Raw genomic sequence first — 22,187 nt, 5'->3', positions numbered from 1 at the left:
AACAGGTCCAATGCAAGGATAAGGTACTTTACAATGCATCAGTAATGTACTTTAGCGTTCAGCTGCCAAGACCCACCAGTCGCGCTGTTGTTCAGGTGAGTTGTGACCCTGTTTGAACAGCGCATGTTTCATCCAAGCTTCATCGATGATTCGATGAATATGCTTCCACCAATCATGTCCACACTGTCCACATTGTCCACACTGTTTGGGCCTTGAACGAAGCAGGAATCCTCCGACCAGGCATTGCACCGAACCAGGCATGGAAAAATAAGTGGAAAATTAGTTGAAAAAGAAAAAGAGGAAAAAAAAGGAAAAGATAGGGGCTCCCCCGATCGCGGATAGGGAAGGATTAGCGAGGCTGATGCCAAATATAGCGCGAGATACTCCGCTAATGCACCTCATGCGTTTTGTCGACCTCATCAACCTCCTATCCAAGCACAGTCCAGAGCCTTTGTAAGCCTTGTTCTTCAGAAGGGTTACATCCTACCAGGATTACTTTCCAACACACCGCAATCGCCAAAACGCGAACGCTGGATCTTTTGACATCCTCTAGTGAGTAGTTCTGACTTGACCTCTTCTGGACAAGCATCAGCGTTCCTGCGTCTCGCTGATCCACCGTATCATGGATCGAAATCCTCCCGTGCCATGTCACCCGTGCTACGACGGAGACGTAGTCAGCGACACGTGAAATGAAGGGAGCTTGGGCCAGATGACTATGACACGACCCGGAGTTGGAGCATTGGAGCATTGGAGCACATTCAGACTACGACGTTGAATAGCTCCTTTGAGCCGTGGGCTTGAACGCCCGGGTAACTACTTTACAATTTACATACCGTACTACATAGCAAAAAGTCTCTTACAATTCATGACTTGCACAGCCGCGTTTAAAATAGCCCATTCATGATCACCTATCCTCCATGCAGGTCATCAAGCGAGATTACCATTTCTCGATGAGGCATAAAGTAGGTTTTTTTTTCATGGCTTCGAGCCATCTTGATAACTCAACTAGGCAACGCTTCGTTCGGCAGCTACCTTCATTCACCCCACCCCGTGAACACTCGGCTTTGCAGATCACGTCGATGATACTTATTCTTTTTCACAAACATCCTTTGCTTCACAATTTCTACACGCCGTCTCAACTTTGCTTAATACTACTACGTCAGCCTGCCTCACGGGCCTAATACAGCATGACCTTCGTGGTAGGCTGAACGTTACATACCAATGTCCTGTACTGCCACCTCGAAGATTAAGTAGCCTTGCTGAGGCCGTCATAATCTCGAAAGACCGCATTCAGTCATCCATCCCGTTGTCGCCCCACACCACAGCAGGTTTCCTAATCAAAAATCTGCAAAGATCTAATTGAGGCGGAGATAATAGCCAATTTTAGTACCATTCAAGGCGCAGAATTTGCAACATGGCCGACCAACAACTTCAGTCACAATTAATAGAGGCTGCTCAATCAACAGCAATAAAAGCACATAGTCCTCCCACCGGCCTCCCATCAGCCTCCGACGAGAAGCCGACATCGTCTGAATCAACCCGACGGCGCAGGTCTTCATCCAGGTCTCCTGCAGATGCTTCGGGGAAACCTAGGGAAAGTCCAAAGCAGCGACAGAAAGCAAAGTCGGTGCCATATAGAGCAGAGTCAGGGTCGGGCTCAGGGTCGTCACGGGGTTCCATCATGACAATGCCAGGGGGCGCGCTGGATCCGATGGGCGGCGAAATCACGTATACTCCGACGACACATCGTATTAGCAAGGCGAAGAAGGGGAAGAAGGTCCATGCTTGCGAGTACCCAGGATGTACTAAGGTGCGTTTGGTCCTGGGTTTGCGTTCGGGGAAGTGCTAACTTCAAATTAGATCTTCACTCGGGCAGAGCATCGCAAGTATGGCACTCAACGGTCTCCGAAAGCTGTCCTTTGTACTGACCGTCATTCTACAGACGCCACGAAGCGAATCACAATACACAGCCTGCCTTTCAATGTACGTTAGAAGGATGTCGCAAGCCTTTTCAACGCGCGGACCTGCTAGCAAGGCACATGGAAAGACAGTAAGTAGACCTGCCCGCTGCACAAGATCAGCTCTGATATTCGGTAGACACAATATCCCAGCAGAGACATCGGCATTCAGGAGTCCATACTCTCAGCGCTCGACCAGCGAAGCCTCAAGTCCATCCGCCAGAGGTAGCTTCAGCGGCCCACACATGGGTCCTCCAGCCCCAGCACCCGCGCCATCAAACCCTCAACCCTCCGGCACCATGTCCATCGGCTCCATAATCGAGCCTAACATGCACCGAAGCAGCGAATATGCCTCCCACCGTTCAGGGCCAGGAGGTCTCCATGAGCTCTCCAGTCATGCACCAATAGGTACGACACCACGCAGCTTGGTCCCCGAGCTGCTCTACGGGCTCTCTCCAACCGGAGACTCTCCTTTGTATTCCTCCTCTGATTCTTGTTATTCCCCTCTCTCAGACTACTTGCAACCTCAACAAGCCCTTCCCCAGCCTTTTTACCCGCAAGACGGCATTCAGCGCCCTGAACGTGGAAGCATTGATTCCTGCTTCCAACCGATCAGTGTGCATTCGCCTTTGTCTGGAGCGCCTCCGACACCGGCGTGGGGTCAGTATGATCAGACTACGTTGGGGTTTGCCCCTGAGGCGCCGAGTCTTCCTCCGGTAAGTGACTCATGCCTCGAGTGACTCGAACTGTGAGCACCGACTGACAGTGGTCATAGCATCGACAATACGAGTTTCACTCACCCTCATGGCCGGATACGCAAGGCGTCCCTTCTTACGAGATGGGCGTTCCCCCTCCACAGCAGCCATGGCAATGGGCGAAAGTGAACTACTGAGTTCGCCATTACGATTCACGACTCCCCACTACCATTACCACTACCATTACCACTACCACTACCACTACCACTATATGTTGCCCTCGAGGCTAAGGCCGGAAAATAAGGCCGCCAATAATAATCATAATCCTGAGTTGGCTGCGATTTTGTTTGGATTGATCATATACCACTGTACCACTATGGGCGGACGACTGAATGATGACCTTACGGGATGGAAGAAGATAGTCTGCTGCGTTAGGTATTAGCGGGCTGTTTTGATTGGAAAAGCAGCGTCTGTACGAATAGGAGACTGGAGCTGTAAATGCTACCATAGTTGTAATATTAATACCAGAGAAATAAAAGCTACAGAAAGCACAGCGGCTTTCCCCCCTCTGAACCACCTCTGCGCTAGTTGAGGCTTGGCATGCTCGGCACTATAGAAAAAGCCTCGACTCCTTCGCTGCACTCCCGCGAACAATCCAAACACGTCAATTCCTTCTCGATAGCTAGCAATCAATCGAACAGTCCAAATCGGCCCAAGTAGAACAAAACAGTTACCGTACACCTCGCAGAGCCCTACTGCTCGAAGGAAAAAGAGTGGCTAGTGGCCTGGTCGAGATTGATCCCGAACCCTAACCCCTGGCTTTGTGTCAAGGTCTCCGAGATTCGACGACTGATTCAGCCCGAGACTTGACAGGCGCCTCGGTACGAGACTCATCTCTAGACCCCAACCGGAGTCTTTGCGGGGGGGTGCGGTCGGTCGCAGCGTGCCTTCCAACGATCTTCTCCTCATCCTCGCGACTCTGGTGGTGACTGATTTGCACCAGCTCTCCGTGAGCATGGCAAGAGACGTGTTGCAGCGCGGTTGCAGAGCTTGGTTACTACCTCACGTGGTTTCGGGCTCGTTGTTGGTCCGACGATACAACAGCACTACAGGATTTATATTGAAGAGTGTGTGGGTGTCCGTGTAGCCATTTGGTGTTTCCGGATCTTTTTCTTCGCCTTGCTTGCTGCCTTTCTGAATGAGACAGATTGGTTTCCTGGCATGCTCACAAAAGGCCTTTCATGCTTCCGTCCGCCCCTCGCTGATTACTTCGACTCTGTCCCCCCCCAAAATGCCTTTCATGCTCCCGTCCGCCCCTCGCTGCTTTCTTCGACTTCCCCCCCAAAATGCCTTTCATGCTCCCGTCCGCCCCTCGCTGCTTTCTTCGACTTCGCCCCCCTCCAACAGGCCACTATCGCTGCCACCTTTTCCATCACACTCTTCCTTCTTGCCATCACACCTCCGTTCCTCTTACGCCTATGCTCCTCAGACTCGCCTCCGTCGTAGTACATTTCTATCTGCTGCCCGATCGAAAGGCGCTGGTTTGCCAACAGTAGAGCGTTGAAACGACGAAGTTCTGCATAGTCGCAGCTGTCGATGATGTCCATGGCGGTCATATATTCTTTGCTCAGCCCGGTGACGGGGTCAATGTCGTCCCAATTCGTGGCTGTTGGCGGGCTAGATGTTTTGGTGTAAGTTCGCGTTCAATCGGGACGAAGCCAAAGGATGAGGGCAGACATACGGGGTGGTGGCTGCTGTATTGTTTTGCTCTGTGCTTGATGGAGGTCTAGATCATTCGATCTTAATGCTGCTATTGGCAAGAAGCTATACAATGAGGGAATACGTACGGGGTAGTAGCGATTGGGTTATCTTGTTCGGCGATGTCGACGGCGTCCAAATCATTGGTTTGAGGGATTCTAGATTTCTAGGTCTCAGTCCACTGCGTGGGCCAGAAGCCATGATTTGGGCATGCATACGGGGTGGTGGCCATTGGAATTTCTCGTTGAAGGTGAGCCACGAGATGGTGGTGGGCTGCGATCCTTGGAGTCAGTGTTGAATGATGTTGAAGGTGAGAGACGTGCTGCTTTACGGGCTGTGATCCTTCACTTTAGCCTCAGCTTCGCGTTGTTCCTTTCGGACTGCTTCCACCTCTCATTGACACTAACAAGCCAGGAACCTGTTATTGATGAGCAAACGTGCGTCTGTTAGGCTTTTTGTTATTGTTGATCAGATGCAGAAAGATACGAAGTGTGCACCTGAAAGCCCAAGACATCAATTTCACGGGGCAGCGAGGGTCCCAACAAGAATCAATCAGTCACGGGATAACAGTAACACCAAACCCATATGCCCTGTCGGCCATGCTAATGCAAGACGGGCATGGGAAACAAGCCACAGGGTAATGCTGATCGTCCGCGAAAAGCTGTGTCTTTATGCATAGACGCACTCTTGGGACATCCATGAACACGCTTTAAAGACACTAAGATTCCAAAGACTTCCACACCTCGCAAAGATCTTCTTTCAGGCAATTTGCCACATGCTATTCCACCAAAGCCGTTAAGAAATGTTGAAGTGATAATTCATTCAATACCACGGCGCGTACATACACGAACGGTCTTCCACAACGCTGACAACATTTCTAGTGAAGCTGGATCGCGTGCGAATGAACCAAAACTCCCATCACCAATAAAAGAGTGGGGCCGGCTCAAGAAGGAAATGACGTGCTAACAAAGGTTAGTGGGGGAGGTAGCTGAGGCAATGGGAGGTATAAAAGGCATGGGAGGCATTGGGAGGCATTGGAGAGGCATTGGGAGGCATTGGAGAGGCATTGGGAGGCCGATAGAGGCACGCTAAGGGAGGGAGCAGGGATCCGATTGCTCCTACCTAGGATTTGCTAGGACATCGAACAAGCCGCGACCGTCACGTCAGAAGCCAGAAGATAACGATAGCTAAGCGATGACCAACCCTCACCATCTATACCTGTAGCCAAACCACCTGGGTCCCGACACAACGAACAACACATGGGAGAACGGTTACCGAGTGGGAGCTACCAGTCCACCGGAGTCAAATCCAACCCGGGGAAGCTATGTCCGAGACGCATCTAGCTAGACATGGCTCGACATGGATCTGGTAGCACAAGCCAGTCAATCAGACTCATACGTATTTTACGACCCATCACCCATAGCCGGCTCGATGGTAATCGTCGGGACAACTTGTCAGCTCGGTGGGTTGGACACGTCGTGGATTGCAGATCTGATCCTCCAAGCTCGGAGCTTGGCTGATGCACACCGATCAACGCTTCCGTGCTGGAATCAGAAAAACCCTCCCCCGTTCCGATGAAACAGAAAGCTTCTTCTTCTTCTTCCGTTGGCCGCCAGCATCGCGGTTTGAGAGATCCATCGCTGGTCCTGCTTCGGGGAGTGTCATTGATCCATCAGCCAGCCCGACGATGAACAACCTTCTCTTCCCCCCCCAACCTCCCGGGAAACCTTGAAAATCCCCATCCCACCTCGACATCTGGTGCCGCTCCACCAAGCCAAGCCAACATCCAGGCGGGGGTGGGAGTCGATTGTCGGGAGTAGGTTCGTGCCCCGTGTCGGAAGCCGGAAGGACTCGATCGGCCAGGGCTGAAGCTCCGACATGGGGGCGCCACGGAAGACCCGGTGCCGTGGCGCCGGGACGACTTACATACACTCACTACTCTAGGTACAGCGGCTGTTCGATCCATTGATTCGGAGCTGGGGCGATAGGATGTCCACGGCGTGAAAGCGAGCTGGTGGAGTGTACGGATGCGGTCGGGTGCGACTGGCTGCTGAAGCGTTCTGGGTGCGAGATGGATTTAGGGCTGGTGTGTTGACGTCTATGGGAGGAATGGAGCTTCGGGAGAGGGTGTTGGCATGATCGCGTGACTGGCAGACGAAAGGGAGAGACGAGGGATGTTGGGAAAAGGAGGAAAGAATCAGATGCTCGACATCTGCATTGGTCTGATTCATACTTGCAAGAAAGGTAGGACGATGATGCCTGCTCAGTCTTCTAGAACGCCGGTATATCGCTGCAAAGAGCCCCTTTCTAGCCGCAATGGGGCACCGCCAGCACCGTCGCTTTTCGTAAGGAATAGATCATGATTCGTCGCTTGGCCTCCTCATCCGCCCCTCGCCCAACCGCCTTCTTCCCAGCTTTTCAGGGGCTCGCGGATCTCATCTCTCCATTTCGCAACCGCCGCCCTCTTCACCGCCTCTCTCGCCAGTGCGCCCTTCAACGCTTTCTCCACCGCCCTACCCTTCATGACTCTACTCGCTTGTTCTCCCCTTCTGGCGAACTCAAACGGCAATCCCTCTTTCGCCATACCGAGCTTTTGCGACGCCATGCGCGCACCCGCGTAAGGGCTGTCGCCAATAGCCGCGAATAGCAGTGTTACTCCCAGGGCAAAGACATCTGAAGCATATGTTGCGACGGCGCGGTCGGTGTTACGAGGGGACAATGCTTCGAGAAGTTCGGGAGATAAGTACTCTGTTGTGACCGCGCTGACTTCTTCAACCTCCTGCTCCTCGCCCGTGCTGGAGATGGTGTGCGAGGAGGAGAAATCACAGTATAGAGGAGTCAAGGCCCGGCTGCTTCCAGGTCGAAGAAGGATGTTCGCTGGCTTGATGTCTCCATGCACACAGCCCACGCTATGAAGAAAGGCGAGACCATCTATCAGACTCTCGGCGAGGCCGGCCCATTCCTCTGCACCGACGACAGGGTCAAACATGGTCTTTGTCGAAAGCGGACGTCTGGTGGCCGCTTTAGCATGGGTTTCGAGGCTGAGAGGTACGGCGTCAAACATGATGGAATGCTGAGCCGAGTCGAAGCCGTGGAATGGGACGAGATAAGTTGAAGCATTGGCGTGGGAGTGGATGTAAGTGAGAATCTTTGCTTCCTTCTCGAGAATCTTGTGCGCTTGGCGGCTGGAGGGTTTCTTGACTGCCAGCACCTTCTTGCTCGAAGAAGTCGCGCCAGCGGTTGGTGATGTTGGAGGAGTTGGTGGCAGATTTGTCAATTGCTTCAATGGTTCGACATTTTCTACAGCACGATATACGGTGCTCCAAGCACCACGCCCTAGCTCCTCGCGCAACTGATATTCCCCAGTGTACGGCTTCGGTGCCGTGTCCGGTCCTAGAGCTTCCCTCTTTGATGCCTGATCCGCTTTAAGTTCGGGCATCCCGAATGGCTTCGCGCCTAGGTTTACGTTGATTGAGAGTATAGCTTCAATCCCGTCTGCGCTGGCGGAAGCTCGGATGTTCTCTGGTTTCGGAGGTGTAGATGGAGGAGTGAGGGGCTGATTCGCACCAACAACAGGGACCTCTGCTGGCAGTGTCTTCGAAGCTGTAGGCTGAGGTCTCTGGTTCAGCGGAAGAGCCGGTAGCTCTGCGAGCGCGGGACGCATTGGCAATGCGACAGGACTGGTCGGTGGACTGGTGAGTGGGAGCCAGCGCTGCTTGGAGGCAGTATCTTGGGGCGTGTCCTCAGGCATCTTGAACCTTTGCTGGGGACTCGAGCAGGATGATGCTGCAGGTCGCAGGGGAATGCGCCGGCGGATGTGTAGAATGTGGGAGGCTGCAAGCCACAAAGTATGTCACCTCGCAGGTGTAATACCCTTTTACTTTGGGGATTATGTTACCCTTTGACGGAATGCAATCGCGAACGTGCGACGAGCTGGGCTCTTATGGGAGGGAAGGGAAATTGCCCATTTTTGGGTGCTCCTTTCGGGACATGAGAAATGACTCTTGAAGCCAAAAGTGGTTATGGGGCGCGGTTAGGCTTCTGGACTGGCGTCTGGCTGGGAAGAATTTGAGAAGGCGCCATCTGGAAGGTATCAACATCTCGCGCTCAGATGGGGGAACTTGCGCTTTTATGAGCGCTGCTCCATGGGAAATGGCCCAATGTACGACTCCGACGTGTCGTAGCATTGTTGGAGGCTTACCGCCAGCTTGGTAAAAGACTGAGATTTGAGAGAAGGTTTGAGAGATTGCATCACGAAGCTCTGATAGGTCGCTGGGCCCCCACGTGCACTAGTGTGGTACTAGTACGGGTCTGACCGAGGGACCGAGTTTCATTCATTCGCCTACTTACTTAACTACTTACCTTAATCCTGAATTTGTCTGTGAGAGACTAGAGTTCTGCGGTTGGCAAATATACACGCATCAGTTATTCTCTCATCTGCTCTCTGCTGCCAACGTCTCTCCGACGTCTGGACCTCCATGTCCCTAAGCCATGCCTCCGTTGGCCCGGAGAATCTGACCGCTGATCCATGAACTCGAGCCACTGCTCAACCAGACAATCGCCTCCGCGATTTCCTCCGGCTTCCCAATGCGACCCATAGGACTGAATCCCGCGATCATCTTCAACATCTGCTCCGTCTTGCCCTTGTAGAAGAGCTCCGTGCCGGTGGGGCCAGGGGACACGGCATTGACCGAGATGCCCTTGGGCGCAAGATCCTTGCACATGACGCGGGTCATCTGCTCGATGGCACCTTTGGTGGAGTTGTAGAGGAGGTATGGCGCTTGAACTGTGGTGGCGGTGCATTGAGTGGTGGAGATGAGTACGATGTGAGAACCCTCAGGCATGTGGGGTGCCGCTTTCTTCCGGGGCGTTAGCTTTCACAGCCGTGGAAGGGGGAATTAGGGCGGCTGACCTGGCAGAGGAAGTAAGGACCCTTGACATTGAGGTGGTAGCTCTTGTCAAAGTCTGCCTCCGTCGTGGCCTCGAGGTTCTTCAAGAGCATGATACCAGCACACGGAATCACAATGTCGATTTTGCCGAATTTGTTCACAGTCTCGGAAACCATACGCTCAATGTCCGGGATGCTGCCGGCATCACCTTGAATGAGTAGGGATTGCTCATGGCCAATTTGCTTGGCAATATCCTCGGCTGCGCTGGAGTCTGAAGAGTAGTTGATGGCGACATTGGCACCAGACTTGGCGAGGAGCAGAGAGGTAGCGGCTCCAATGCCCTTGCTGCCGCCAGTAATGAGAGCGGTCTTACCAGCGAGTGGTCCAGACATCTTTTCGGCTGGATGGCAGTTTTTGGATAGGAGGGAAAGGTTCTGAAGCTTCTGTAACATACAGATGACTTCAAATGGAGCTGAGGCTTGAAGTGTTGTTGATTGAGAAGTAGGAGTGAGGATTAAAGAAACGAGTGATTGAAAAACGAGGTATACTGATCTTCTTTATATATACACTGGCCTGTCCCGTTGCCTGTCGGTGTTAAGAAAGGGTAGCGACTCGTATTCACGGTAAGAGCGAGCCACATGGTATGGGAGCTTCAGCTCCAGTAACGCCGTCAATTTAACCCCGGAAAACGGCACTACTACGGTCAATTTCTTCAGTCTTCCCGACGCGCGACAACGCTAGGTCGGAACCAGCGCGAGGAAACGGTCTTAATGATGATCTATCTCCATACTGTAGACGTCTGAGAACATCGAGTCATTCGAATCGTTCTTCTGGCCATCGACCCTGAGGATCAGCACCGCCTTGCAAAATCCGAAGACTTTCCATTAGGACCGAGGTGAGGACCGAGGTCAGAACGTTGGTCTCCTCTCAGCCTCCAACGTAGCGCCGTGCTTCCTCCTGGACACATGGTATTCTAGCTGGAGAATATTTCACCATGGTGTGGTGTAGTTGAGGGTGCGCGGATGTTTCGAATCCTTCTGAGACAAAACAAAAGAGGAAATGCACGCGTCGAATACGAGGATGGCTGGTCTAGGCGCTTCTGCCGAACCATCCCGTCGTCTTTCGTTACCAATCGACGATAGCTTTTGTATTTGAAAGTCATTTAAGTTTCGAGGTTTTCGGAGCTTGGTGGCTTATTTGGTGATATAACGATCTCAACCCGAGTTTCGACGATGTTCTCGAAGTTTGACTCCCAAGATGTGTTGCGCGTTGGATATCGGCAAATACCTTTCAGGGTCTTTGCGATGGTGATGCAGACGCACGTGTTGCTGGTGCGATTGGGAAGATGACAAGTGTTTCAACGGTTGCGCATTGATGTGAGCTATTGCAATAAAAAACTGCAGCAACGTGAGGACAATGGAGAGGTGCATGGTATGAGAAGAAGCTCAAAGACCAGGTCAAAGCAGATACTAGGAAAGACAGACATACATGGGTCATAAATAGAAAGCATTCTGTTCATGCGTTGCATGGAGAAATATGAGGCAGGCCTCAAACACTCCAGTCGAGTCATCGGGACGGCAGCAGAAAACCAGTCGTAGTAATGTTTGAAGATGTAACCCGAGGTTCATGCCTGGACGGTTTGGGGGAATTCAGAACCCAACCCAACGATAAGTCGAGGTTCTTTGCCATGCAGGCTTGTAAGGCGCTTCTGCCGGCTCGCCAAGAATGTTTCAAATCTCCAACGAACCATGTTACACTCGCAACAATAAACCCGGCAACCGAATTTATGGGATTTAGTACTGCCGTCGAGGGGATTTAGTGAAGTATGACGGACTCTGAGCCGTCGTATATCGATTATGAGACCTTCTTGGACCCAAACTTCTCACCTACGTCTTTCGCCAATTCGCTAGTCCTAGCCACGAACAACCCATCAGACACGCCCTTAGACCTCTCTACACCGCTTTCAAGAGTGTTGTTCGATGTGCAAGAAGTTGATACACATATCCACACTTTGACAACGAAATCCGCACTACCATTACTTAATTACACAAAAGACCAGGACGATGCTGGCCAGCGAATTGTCAGCGAGGTCGAAGCTCAGGTAGCAAACCTCACAGATGGCTATCAACGGCTAGAAAGAGAAGTCATACAGCGGTACGAAGCTGCAGATGAGGTCCGCGTTGCCGTAGAAAGGCTATGGCAGACCGTGAAGATTGGCCGTGGGGTGGGAAGATGTCTACTGCTCGGGCGACAGCTTGAGGCTCAGATGGGTGAAGTTGGCACTGGGAGTGCAGCGAAGAAGGAAGACCACAGGGCCATGATACGGGCAGCGAATACGCTGCTTACTAGTCGCCAACTGCTCGCCGCTTCTGGACCTGATGAAGAAGGCGAGCATTTGCTACGCATCAATCTCATTTCGAGTCTCCAAAGTGGCCTCCTCGCTTCTTCTGACAGCATTTTGCAGAATCGGGGGCAGCAGGTCATCCGCGAGTTCTCCATGTCTTCGCTCGCTCCGTCGCCGAGCGGACCTGCAACTTATGCCCAATCCGAAGAGACGAAGGCCCGAACAATTTCCGCCCTCCTGACTCTCCACCTCCTCTCCCCGCAGCTTCTTCTGTCAGCCCTCCAGTCATACCTCCGCACATCTCTAACATCTTCTCTCGCCTCCATTGCCAGGGCTCTGGCTAATCTCCCAAATCTGGACCGGACCTTACTCGAAGTCTCTGCTCGTTGTCAAAACATCGTTGCCCTCGAGGCTTTGCTTGAGACTGTCAAAGCTCCTTCTCATCCAACGAAGGAGACTAAAAACGGTGGAGAGGAGCGATCAAATTTCCTGCGGCCTCTACTTGCAGCATTGGACACTTCGTCATTGCCATCGTACTTCTGGCGAAGTTTGGCCGAAGGACTTGCTGGGAGGGTGTCTGACCTGGTAGCCAGAGGAGGCGTGAATGCAAGAAGCTTGAGGACTCAGAGGGATAGGGTCAGAGAAAGTATCAGAGACTGCGTATTTAAAGGAAGTCAAGGACCTGGCGGCGCACGAGGAAGAGCAGGGGCATGGGAAAGAGAAGCTGCGGTGATGGTGGGAAGCGTAATTGGGGCTTTGGGGAGATGACGGATGAACTTCGATTTAATGTCTTCCCCCAGTGAGCTGTTTGCTCAGTCGTCTTATCATGTACATCTTGGACAAGTACCAACATCATTGCTCACCACTAACCAGGTCTATAAATGGATTTAGGACCTAACGTCCATGGCGCTGTCGATCATCAACAGATCTATGGAACAAGGCGCTGAAGATCTCCGAGATTGGCTGCCGTTGAAAGCGCATCATCCTTGAAGCCAAGCGGAATCAAGCCTCTTGAAAGCACAAACGACTAGGCAAGTGGGATGAAGGGGCTTTATCGATAGCGAATGGCGGGGTCAAGATGTCCACTTATACGAGCATGAGCGCGAACAGAGAGAGGTCTGCCAGCGAACAAGAGGCGCTGCGATACATTGCTTGGATGTACCTGAAGCCCTTGCAGAATGCAAGAGCAAGTTGACTTTGACTATATGGTCTAGCCTACATGGGCTGGCTGTCAGCAAATGAAGCCTGGTTCAGCCTGGTTGCATGCGTACCACTCGCTACCCTCTATTCTTCCTGCGTTTCCTTTTGCACACCGCCGCAATGCATTGCCCTATTGCCGCCGAAAATTGCTCCGGATCTTGTGCATAAGACTGCCCCTCTCCCACTGTTTGATGTGGCCATCCCGCGGATCCCACTTTTGCAGAGCAGAGCATGCATCATACATGAAGAATGTATGCAAGCACATGAGCAACATGTAGAGTTTGAACTTTCGGTAATCCCACGGACGGAATCTTCTTTTCCCCTCTTGCTGTCGCTGCCTCATTGAGCTGAGCATCCGTCATCTTGTTCTGCCTGCCCTTTTTGGTATCTGATGCTTGATGCCTTTCCCAGTGAACAAGGGAACCGTAAGCACCCTATGTTTTATTAGGTACCGTAGACCTTTCTTGCACAGAGCCAGGGTTAGAGTTCCCCTAGATTCTCCCTAGAGTTCCCCTGCCACCGCCTAGCCCACAAGTTCCCTCTAGGTCGGTCTTCCTGCAGCCTCGATGGCGACTAGGACCCCGCGACGAACCTCTCCTGACCCTTCTTACAAGTTACCACTTCACTTCACCAATAAAACCATCTGGCCAATCTGAATCTCCATCTCTGTCATTCTTGGAAGTAGGCCTTGATGCCCGTACAGTCTGCATGTTTTAGCGTTCGATCCCACACTCCGTTCTGAAACAGCCTCTCCGCTCCTCTCCTGCTACTCTTATCGCTGCGTACCACTGCATCCTCCCCGCCACAATCTCAATGTACGAGGCAAAGAAGGCGATCTTTATACTGCAATAATACATATCGAATTCGGGGTGTTTGCTACACAACTGCGACAGGTACTGCAGCGTCAGCGTGCGCAGGTCGGCAGCATACCAACCTCGAGGCTGCGCTTGAGTTTCCGTCTCTTTTCCGTATTTCCAACCCTGTCAGGCCGGCGTCTCCATGAAATGACGCAAGCGCTCATCGACTTCTAGTCGCCTTCTACAAAACACACTGCACCTCTCTTTAGACTCAGAAAGGCCTTTCTCGTTCTACGCTCAGGCGAAGTCGGAGTGTTACCACAATGACCACCTTTGAGCCGGTCAACGTTGGCCTCGGCCTTTCGGACTACTCCACCGAAGCGACTACACCGACGACTCCTCGAGCCCCTATACCAAACCCTACTCGACCCACACCTCTCCCATCTTCCGAGGACTCGACGCGGTCCGCGCCAAATACGCCTACAACACTGAACTTTGGTGGAGTAAACGGGCAACGGCCATTACCCAGTTCGCCCTTTAGCAATTCTTTTCCAGTACAACATCAGCCTCTAGGCACGACAAGACCTGGGATTGCCAGTCGCGGCGATTCGAGTCGCTCGATTCAATCAACGGAATCCCAGGACATAGACATGGATGAATCAGACGAGGGCGATGGAGGGTCGGACGCCGACAGTATAGACTTGGAGACGGGCAGGCCATCCAAAAAGAAGAAGGGTCAGAGGTTTTTCTGCACCGAGTTTCCACCTTGCAAGTTGAGTTTCACACGGAGTGAACATCTCGCACGGCACATCAGGTATGTGTTCGTTCGATCAGGTACCTTAAGTTTGACTGAAAGTGGCAGGAAACATACCGGGGAACGACCTTTCCAATGTCACTGTTCGCGCAGATTCTCTCGTCTCGACAACCTGCGGCAGCATGCCCAAACGGTACATGTCAACGAAGAGATTCCTGGCGACTCTCTGGCTGCTACTGGTACTCGCTTTCAACGCCAGATTCGAACTGATCGTGTGCGACCGCCGAGTGGGCGGCCTCGCGCTGGCACTGCGAGTAGCCAAGGAAGCCACGGTCGAGGTCACGGCCGGAATCTGTCAACCTCTAGTATTGGATCCAATGCATCTACGATGGTCAGAGAGGACAGTCGACGAAGGCCACCTCCTTTGATGATGGCGGGTGATTCATCTGCGCGGAACAGGCTGAGCTTGGATACGCTACGAAGTCAAGCTTCAACGCCGCCTGGCCAGTATTCATTCTTAGTGGAACCATCTGAAGGTGCTAGCACCCCAACTTCGACCACTTATTCCAATGGACAGAATAGCCCGGGCTATGGCTCATCCTTGGGGTCACCCGTGTCCACTGTATCTCGAAGTGGTAATTTTTGGGACGGCAGGTCTCACACTCGAAGACTATCCGTACCATCTGGACCGGTCCAATTCCAGTCTCCTCAGAGTAATGCCTATTCTTCGCCTTTCCTCAGTCCTCTGGTTTCCTCCAGTGCTTCTACCTTTCCAAATATTGGCAGTAGTTCGGGGAGTCCGACCAATGCGAATTACAACCCGTCACGCCGCGAAGCTGTATCAGCTGCCGAAGCCGAATGGAGAAGACGGACATGGCATCCTAGCACCTATACTTATACGAATTACTCTCGTCCAGCTACGAGTGGATTGAGCTACTACCAGACCCCGGATGCTCCTCGGCCTGCTTTTGCTCCACAAGCTGCTGCGGCTGCAAGTCAGCCACATCGACTACCCGGTATTGAAACGTTTGATCAGATGCCTCGTCGGCCTGCAACGCCCCATGCCAGCGCTTCAAGTCCTATGCAGATCGACCCTGCTATCAGACCGCCAATCTATCCAGGTCCATCAGTGCAGCCCAACTCTGGACCAAACGACAGGAGGGGCCACGCATCATGGGACATGTCTCTCCATCAGAATCTTACTAAACTTGACATAGCGAGTGGGACCCCACCTAACGATTCTGGTGCATGGTCCCAGCAGGCTGCTAATGAACAAGTCTCAGTCGGCTCACAGACGGAACAGCACTCCCAGGCAGCCCCTGTTCTACATCAAGAATCCCAAAAGCGCGCTTCTGAGACTCCACACTACCCCAATCCTACCCCTGTTAGAGCGAAACGTCAAGGCTGGTATATCGGCCATGTAGGAGGAAGTCAGCAGCGAGCTTCACCTGGAGATTCCAGCAGTAGCGAAGGAGTCCCGACCACGCCCTCGTTCACAACTGCCGAACATCATCCTTCGATTGTCCACAGCAACGGTTACATTGAGTCTGCTCACCCTGGCGCTGCCATGCCAGCGCCTCACCACGTAAGTTCTGACGCTCAGTTGTCGTAAAGAAATTGCTGAACCATTTACGAAGGCTTACAATGCCGGAAACACACGACCTCCGACCTGGCCGCTACCGACCGGTGCGGACAGTTCTCACCACAACGGGCCAAAGGACACCCAGATGAGTGGGCTTGAAGTCCTTGTGGCTGTTGCCACCAGCGAGGAAAATGCTACTGCTACTCCTCGTTCCTGATCTTATCGCGAATTATGACTTCTCTTCGAAGGTCTGAATTATTATGTTCTTTAGCCGATTCTGTCGGCTTTATGAAGTACACGACTTTGACGCTTTCTATGTTACAACGTTTCTGTCATGGAAGCATATGAGATACCCGTCAGAGAAGAGCGAATATGCATGGAGTTTATCGTCATTTGAGCGTCTGAGTTTCTTTTTGAATACCATTTAGGAGGCATGAGCGGCGTGGATTTTTTTACCATTTACTGTCGTTTTCTGGCATTTCTGTCACAAATTTAGGCACGCGCTTCATTACTGCGGATACCAACGCTGGATCGCAGCGACATACGATTTTGGGCGCTTGATATTATGAATCGCTGAGCTCCCCCCCCTCCTGGCTTCAGATAGCTACGTCCTCTACTCGCAATAATATCTACTCCCTTTTACGAACCCAACTTGCAAGACCAGGAATATTCGGCACCGACTGTGGCCTGCCTATCATACATCTGTAACGTGGTAGTACTTGAAGATTTTCTCGACGCTATCGTAGAGAGTGACCCAGAATAACTCCGCTGCAATGCATTGACCGACCAAGCATGCCATGCTACCATAGCCATAGGTTCGACTTCGCGATCGAGAACCCGTCCTGTAACAATGCGCTTTCGCCCTTGCTGTCAAGTGCCTCGTCATTCACGAAGTCGGTTTCCTCTGGTCTCCAGGCAGCGCCATCCCCTCGGGCATCGGTCTCGCCCCTTCCTTCGCCAGCTTTTCCAGCGTTTGCTTCTTATTGTGCTCCATCACTCGTCTCTGCTTGAAATACGTGACCTGTAAATCCCGACAACCGGTCAGCCACCCATCTCAATCCAAGACAGCTTAGCTCTTCCATGTCCATTTATTCCCTTCCGTCCCCCCCCCATCCCTCCTCTTTTCCAGTCCCTTTCCCCCCCCCAATATGCCTCCCTCCAAACCAGCATCACCAGTCAACATACATACCCAACTCGCGGCGCACTCCCTGTCCAACCCCTTCCCCTCACTCCCACACGCGCCCTCCGCCCGATCTTTCTCCCGTATGCCGTCGATGATGCCGTTGCGTTCCAGGCAGGCGAAGAAGTCGTCCCGGGCCCGCCAGCAGTGCGCGCGCGATTGCCGGTCCGGGGCTTCGAACGCGCCGTCCGGGGACGGGGTGGGGGAGGCGTGGGAGGGCGGGGGCGGGGCGGGGGTCGTCGAGGTGGTGAAGAGGCCCATTTGGTGGGTGCGGTGGGAAGGGTGGGGTGGAGAGGGTGGTGGAGTGCGAGGATGAAGGTGTGGTGGTTGTTGTGGATTTGGGAAAATTGGGAGCTTTTGGAGGGCTGGCGCTAGCGTGCGGAATTTTTTTGGGTTGTTTCTCCGCCGCCGCTAGGGGAGAGAGTGAGAGAGAGAGAGAGAGGTCAGGCTTCAATACTCATCCTTCTCATTTTGGAGACGAATCGTATTGCAGAGTTTTTTCGAGAACACAGCCTCACGAATTCTTCTCCTCCGCCCCTTTTCCCCCATCCGAATCAACCTCTTCCAGTCAATCCGAAAGCCCACACCACCACCGACAACAACAACAACAAACAACAAACAAACAATGCGACCACGATAACCAGCCACACCCACCTCTCCCACCCACCCATCCATCCCATCCCATCCAACCCATCACCTCCCAACCAAACAACACACACACAAACACAAAAAATGCCGCGCCGGCCCCGCCCCGCCCACTCGCCGCTGCGCATCCTCACGCAGATTGTGACGCTGCAGCTGCTCTACTACCTCTGCGTGACGGGCCTGCTGCTCTTCGCGGCCCTGACGGCCGGCCGGCCCTTCTCGCCGGACCTGGTGCTCGGCTGGCGCGGCCTGCGGGGGGACACGGCGGGCGGCTGGACGCTGGGCGTGTGTTGGCTCGGGGGCAGTCTGTGCGGGTGAGTCGGCGTTGGGGTGGTGTTTGTTTTCTGTTGTTTCGTTTTTCTTTCTTTCACGTGGAGAGATACTCCCAACCTTTCCACGGAGAAATCCTGGGCGGGGTTCGTTCCGTCCAAGCAAGCGTCGAGAGCGTTGTTCCCCGAACGGAATCATCTTCCCTCATCCCCCTCCCCCCCTCCCTCCCCTCCCTCCCTCCCCCCCCCTCCCTCCCCCCTCCCCCCCCTCCCCCTCCCTCCCTCACTCACCATACCACCCCCGCTAACCCATCCCCCCCCCCGCAGCGTCATCCTCCTCGCCCTCGTCGTCGCGCGCTCCAAGCTCGTCCCCGACTTCGCCCTCACGCTGCACGCCGTGCACCTGCTCGCCACGTCGCTCTACTCGCGGTCCGTGCCGGCCCACGGGCTCTGGTGGGCCCTGCAGGCCGCGAGCGCCGGCCTCATGGTCGCGGGCGGGGTCTGGGGCTGTCGGTGGCGGGAGCTGAGGCCGATTTCGTTCGGTGGTGGTGCTGGTGCTGGTGCTGGTGCCGGTGCTGGAGGGAAGGTGGGGGGGGGACCCGGGGGGGGAGGGGAGTATGAGATGCTTGCTACGGTGGAGGAGGGGGGTGGGGGGGTGGGGGAGGGGAGGGCGTGAGGGAGAGGAAAGGGTATCGATCGGGCTTGGGGAAAAAAAGAGGATTCGTGTTGAGATACCCATCCCTTTAGTTGATTTTGGGCAAAACGTATAGAGTATACATGTTTGACTATCCAGACGCGGATGAATCAGATCAACGTCGAGAGGTATCATAGGTATGAAAATTACATTCTTGATGCATGCGTGAGCAGGAGCCGAACGTTCTATCGTAGGAGCCCGTCTCATCATGTTGTTGTTGAAAAAGGAGCAAATAGCATGGTAGCAGAGGTAATGCATCCCCGCAAACCCTTCGTAGGATACTTTCTCCCGTTCCCTTTTCCCTTTTTCCGTTGTCCATCCTCAAACCGTGATATCTTCTGCAATGCATGCAAGCCCCATTTCAAATAACACCGCCTCTTGAATAATACAGATTGTAACAGTTCGATAGTGCGCTTCGATAGAATCGGCTGGCACGTGCCTCATGAATTCAAACTTCTCAATGCAATCCCGTTGACCATCACAATGTATTTGCCTCCTTTGTGATGATCTGCGATGCCTCATTATGTCTTGAATGCCCGATCCAGAACCTTCAACGCCCTCATATCTTCACCAAAACCCAATTTGTCACTGGGAATGTCCTGCGGTCCACCTTCCTTCTTCACGGATCCACCGGGGGTTTTATCACCGGATCTGTCGCTCTTCGCATCTGCGTTTGGGCTGTTGTGGCTCTCGGCAGAAGTGCCGTTCATGATGGCGCCAATACTTGGGATCGTGCTTGCGCCATTCGTGCCGTTGGCGTGGGTTTGGACGGCCTCGGCAGCTTCCTGGAGCTGTGCATGAGCTCCAGGAGTTGACGTCCGGGAATGAAGGTTTGGTTGTGACTGTTGCTGTATCATCGGCGAAGAACCCATCAACCGCGGGTCGATAGGAGTGGACGACGAGATAAGCTGCTGAGCCTGCTGCTGTTGACCGTTTGGCGGAGGTTGCGACATGTGTGGGGAAGGATGACGATATTGTGACTGTGACTGCTGCATCCCATTCGCGGAGGTCCCATTGCGGCTGTGAATTTGTTGCGGAGGCGCAAGGTTGCTGTCTGAGGGCGTGGGAGGATTGCGATTTTGATTTGGAGGGTACCTTGGATCATAGCCGTTGTAGATATCTTGAGGCGGCGCATACTTGTCCATGGGTCGCTGTTGTGGTGTTGTAGGGGGACCTTGCCGTTGGTCGTAGCCAGACATATCAGGATGCACAGAAGATGGCATCGAAGGGTATCTTCTTTGGTCGTACGCTTGGTAATGAGGGTCGTATGACTGCGTTGTGGGTGGAGGTTGTTGAGCCGATTGAGAGTTCTGAAGAGGTGAATGACCGTTGATCGGCGGTGGGGGTGCGTATACGGCACCACCTCCATTATACTGCTGGTAGCCATAATGTGGGCCCGCCTGTTGCACCGGAGGCGGAGGCGTCCAATTGTAACCATTGTAGTGTGGGGGCCATTGAGGAGGTCCTTGTCGAGCATATCCTGCCATCTGAGGGACAGTTGAGTATGGTGCGCTGACCATCGGCGACCGAGTCACGGCGGGGATATTTTGATGCTCATGAACGGTCGATTCGGGGTACATTCCCTTTTGTGGACGAATATGCCGCAATGCCGGATCGCTTGTAGGACTTGTGAGGCCTGAAGCAGATGGATGGGAGCGCGAGTAGTAGCTGATGAGATGGAGGTGATTGCCCGAGGAAGTCGTTATGCTGAAGGACTGCTTCATCAAGCCGTCTGGCTTGTATCGATACCCATCCGGTCCATCATCTCCACCCATATCCAGATCGGAGTCACTACCGCGAGTGCTATCAGGAGTCTTTCCAGCTCTTGAGACGGCAGCCAAAGGCGGTCCAAAGCTGTTGCCACCACGTTTGCCCTCCATTTCCCGGTATGTAAGAAAGCTTCCAGACACCCTACTGGCACTCCAAGATTTCCCGTCGGTCCATCTTCGCATACCGGCTTCACGTTCATCCCAGACGAAGACGGAGCCAGACTTGATGGATTGGCGCTCTTTTTCAGACAATCTTCGCTGGACTCTAGGTAAAAGGCCCAGGCGACAGGCCTCAAATAGTATTATCGCATCTGCGGGGGTCCGCACGTGCCCGTTGTATGTTTCCATATCTAAGAAGGTAGAAATGGTGGGTATCGATGGGGCTGCCAGCCTTGGCTTGGGTGGGTCCTCCCAGGAGCGCTTTCGCTTTAGGGGTATCTCCCCTAAATTGGGACTTGTTCGCGAGGCTGCGAGGTGCGGTTTTGCATCGAGGTAAGCAAGTGGCCGGTGAAAACTGGCGGGGTCCATCAGTAGAGATTCTATGTTGACTTTGTTGTGTATACAGCGGACATGAGGGTAGTAGAAGGTTGCGTCGCATGAGAAATAGCAATGTGTAGGAAGAGAATATGGTTGCGCAGCGTGCAGTTGGGTAAGATATGTGGAAAGGGGGCATCCGGTGCATGAGATGTAACACAGGGCGGAAGATTTGGAAGTGGGCGAGGGTGTAGGATGTAGGATGTAAGGCGCAGGGAGGCAGTCGCAAAGCTTACCTTCAACGGACGGAGGTCAGATTAATCTTAAAGATCATTCGGCATACAGTAATATATCTCGGGCTGACCGTTGAATTATGATTAAGAAGAAGGGAGCCTTGGGTGAATAAGCTTCGACGAAACTCCACTTTGCGATATGGGCTTGAGGAGAAAATTTGTGTTCAGGTCGGTGTGGATGGTATGAGTGATGTTCCGGAGGGGCGTGGAGGAGGTGTGCAGAGCAGGATGGAAGCCTGAGCGGCGCGGAGAACTGTGGAAAAGGATCGGAGCTGAGACGCCGATGAATGATGTGTGAGTGTGGTGTAAATGTTGTTGTTGGTGCAACTGGCACTGGTACCTTTACTGATGTTGATGATGATGGTGATGATGATGATTCAGTTTGCATGGGTTGATAGCATGATGGAAGCTTTTTTTTTGAGTACCGCGCGTAAGTTTTTTGGTTAGTAAGTTAGGTAAGTAGTTAGTAGTAGTGGTAAGGTAAATTAGTGACGAAGGTTAGGATTTAGCATTTCCGAGCATGCCGCTTAAAAACTCTACCCAGCTGCTACCAAGTCTACCGAGTCCAATCAGAGACTACCCGTTTCTGCGTACGTTGGAGATATAATGAAGGAAGATGGTGAAACAGTCTAAAGTATTGTGATTGAGAGGCTTTGCAACATGTAGAGTAATGATTATTGAAAAAATGTACTTATTTAAAGGTAAGCACCTCGCAATACTTTCCCTCATTCATGAGAAGGTATGAGTGCAGTGCAGGATCGAGATGCGAGAAGCGAGGGTGTTATTAAAACAGAAAAGCCAAGGATTAAGTGAGATCCTTTACTGGAATAATAACACTCACCAACCCCTTTTCAACCTTGATCAAACACCTATCAACTCCGAGCAT

General features: G+C 52.9%; 9 protein-coding genes across 9 annotated transcripts; 4 read left to right on the top strand and 5 right to left on the bottom strand.

Annotated features, from left to right (window-relative positions):
- Positions 1-1,414: 1,414 nt before the first annotated feature.
- Positions 1,415-2,850, top strand: HO173_012745 (uncharacterized protein; the record flags this gene model as incomplete). Its single annotated transcript, XM_037314579.1, has 6 exons — positions 1,415-1,810; positions 1,861-1,886; positions 1,943-2,050; positions 2,098-2,366; positions 2,472-2,674; positions 2,734-2,850. 6 exons carry the CDS (start codon positions 1,415-1,417, stop codon positions 2,848-2,850), a joined length of 1,119 nt encoding a protein of 372 aa, XP_037158545.1.
- Positions 2,851-4,280: 1,430 nt separating this feature from the next.
- On the bottom strand, positions 4,281-4,612 carry HO173_012744 (uncharacterized protein; the record flags this gene model as incomplete). Its single annotated transcript, XM_037314578.1, has 3 exons — positions 4,281-4,330; positions 4,395-4,439; positions 4,501-4,612. The coding sequence occupies 3 exons, from the start codon at positions 4,610-4,612 to the stop codon at positions 4,281-4,283; spliced, it is 207 nt and encodes a 68-aa protein (XP_037158544.1).
- A 2,179-nt stretch (positions 4,613-6,791) lies between these two features.
- HO173_012743 (uncharacterized protein) lies at positions 6,792-8,162 on the bottom strand (the record flags this gene model as incomplete). Its single annotated transcript, XM_037314577.1, has 1 exon — positions 6,792-8,162. One exon carries the CDS (start codon positions 8,160-8,162, stop codon positions 6,792-6,794), a length of 1,371 nt encoding a protein of 456 aa, XP_037158543.1.
- Positions 8,163-8,895: 733 nt separating this feature from the next.
- HO173_012742 (uncharacterized protein) lies at positions 8,896-9,752 on the bottom strand (the record flags this gene model as incomplete). Its single annotated transcript, XM_037314576.1, has 2 exons — positions 8,896-9,270; positions 9,324-9,752. The coding sequence occupies 2 exons, from the start codon at positions 9,750-9,752 to the stop codon at positions 8,896-8,898; spliced, it is 804 nt and encodes a 267-aa protein (XP_037158542.1).
- A 1,373-nt stretch (positions 9,753-11,125) lies between these two features.
- Positions 11,126-12,412, top strand: HO173_012741 (uncharacterized protein; the record flags this gene model as incomplete). The annotated part of the gene is made up of 1 exon (XM_037314575.1): positions 11,126-12,412. The coding sequence occupies one exon, from the start codon at positions 11,126-11,128 to the stop codon at positions 12,410-12,412; it is 1,287 nt and encodes a 428-aa protein (XP_037158541.1).
- A 1,552-nt stretch (positions 12,413-13,964) lies between these two features.
- On the top strand, positions 13,965-16,194 carry HO173_012740 (uncharacterized protein; the record flags this gene model as incomplete). The annotated part of the gene is made up of 3 exons (XM_037314574.1): positions 13,965-14,455; positions 14,504-15,980; positions 16,033-16,194. 3 exons carry the CDS (start codon positions 13,965-13,967, stop codon positions 16,192-16,194), a joined length of 2,130 nt encoding a protein of 709 aa, XP_037158540.1.
- Positions 16,195-16,863: 669 nt separating this feature from the next.
- Positions 16,864-17,418, bottom strand: HO173_012739 (uncharacterized protein; the record flags this gene model as incomplete). The annotated part of the gene is made up of 2 exons (XM_037314573.1): positions 16,864-16,998; positions 17,167-17,418. 2 exons carry the CDS (start codon positions 17,416-17,418, stop codon positions 16,864-16,866), a joined length of 387 nt encoding a protein of 128 aa, XP_037158539.1.
- A 471-nt stretch (positions 17,419-17,889) lies between these two features.
- On the top strand, positions 17,890-18,747 carry HO173_012738 (uncharacterized protein; the record flags this gene model as incomplete). Its single annotated transcript, XM_037314572.1, has 2 exons — positions 17,890-18,116; positions 18,399-18,747. 2 exons carry the CDS (start codon positions 17,890-17,892, stop codon positions 18,745-18,747), a joined length of 576 nt encoding a protein of 191 aa, XP_037158538.1.
- Positions 18,748-19,286: 539 nt separating this feature from the next.
- HO173_012737 (uncharacterized protein) lies at positions 19,287-21,062 on the bottom strand (the record flags this gene model as incomplete). Its single annotated transcript, XM_037314571.1, has 1 exon — positions 19,287-21,062. The coding sequence occupies one exon, from the start codon at positions 21,060-21,062 to the stop codon at positions 19,287-19,289; it is 1,776 nt and encodes a 591-aa protein (XP_037158537.1).
- Between the last annotated feature and the right edge of the window lie 1,125 nt (positions 21,063-22,187).

This window comes from Letharia columbiana (genome assembly GCF_014066305.1).
Source record: "Letharia columbiana isolate WasteWater2 chromosome Unknown Sc0000092_s0, whole genome shotgun sequence".
Taxonomy (NCBI): Eukaryota; Fungi; Ascomycota; class Lecanoromycetes; order Lecanorales; family Parmeliaceae; genus Letharia; species Letharia columbiana.
This window is presented reverse-complemented; position numbering and strand designations above follow the sequence as displayed.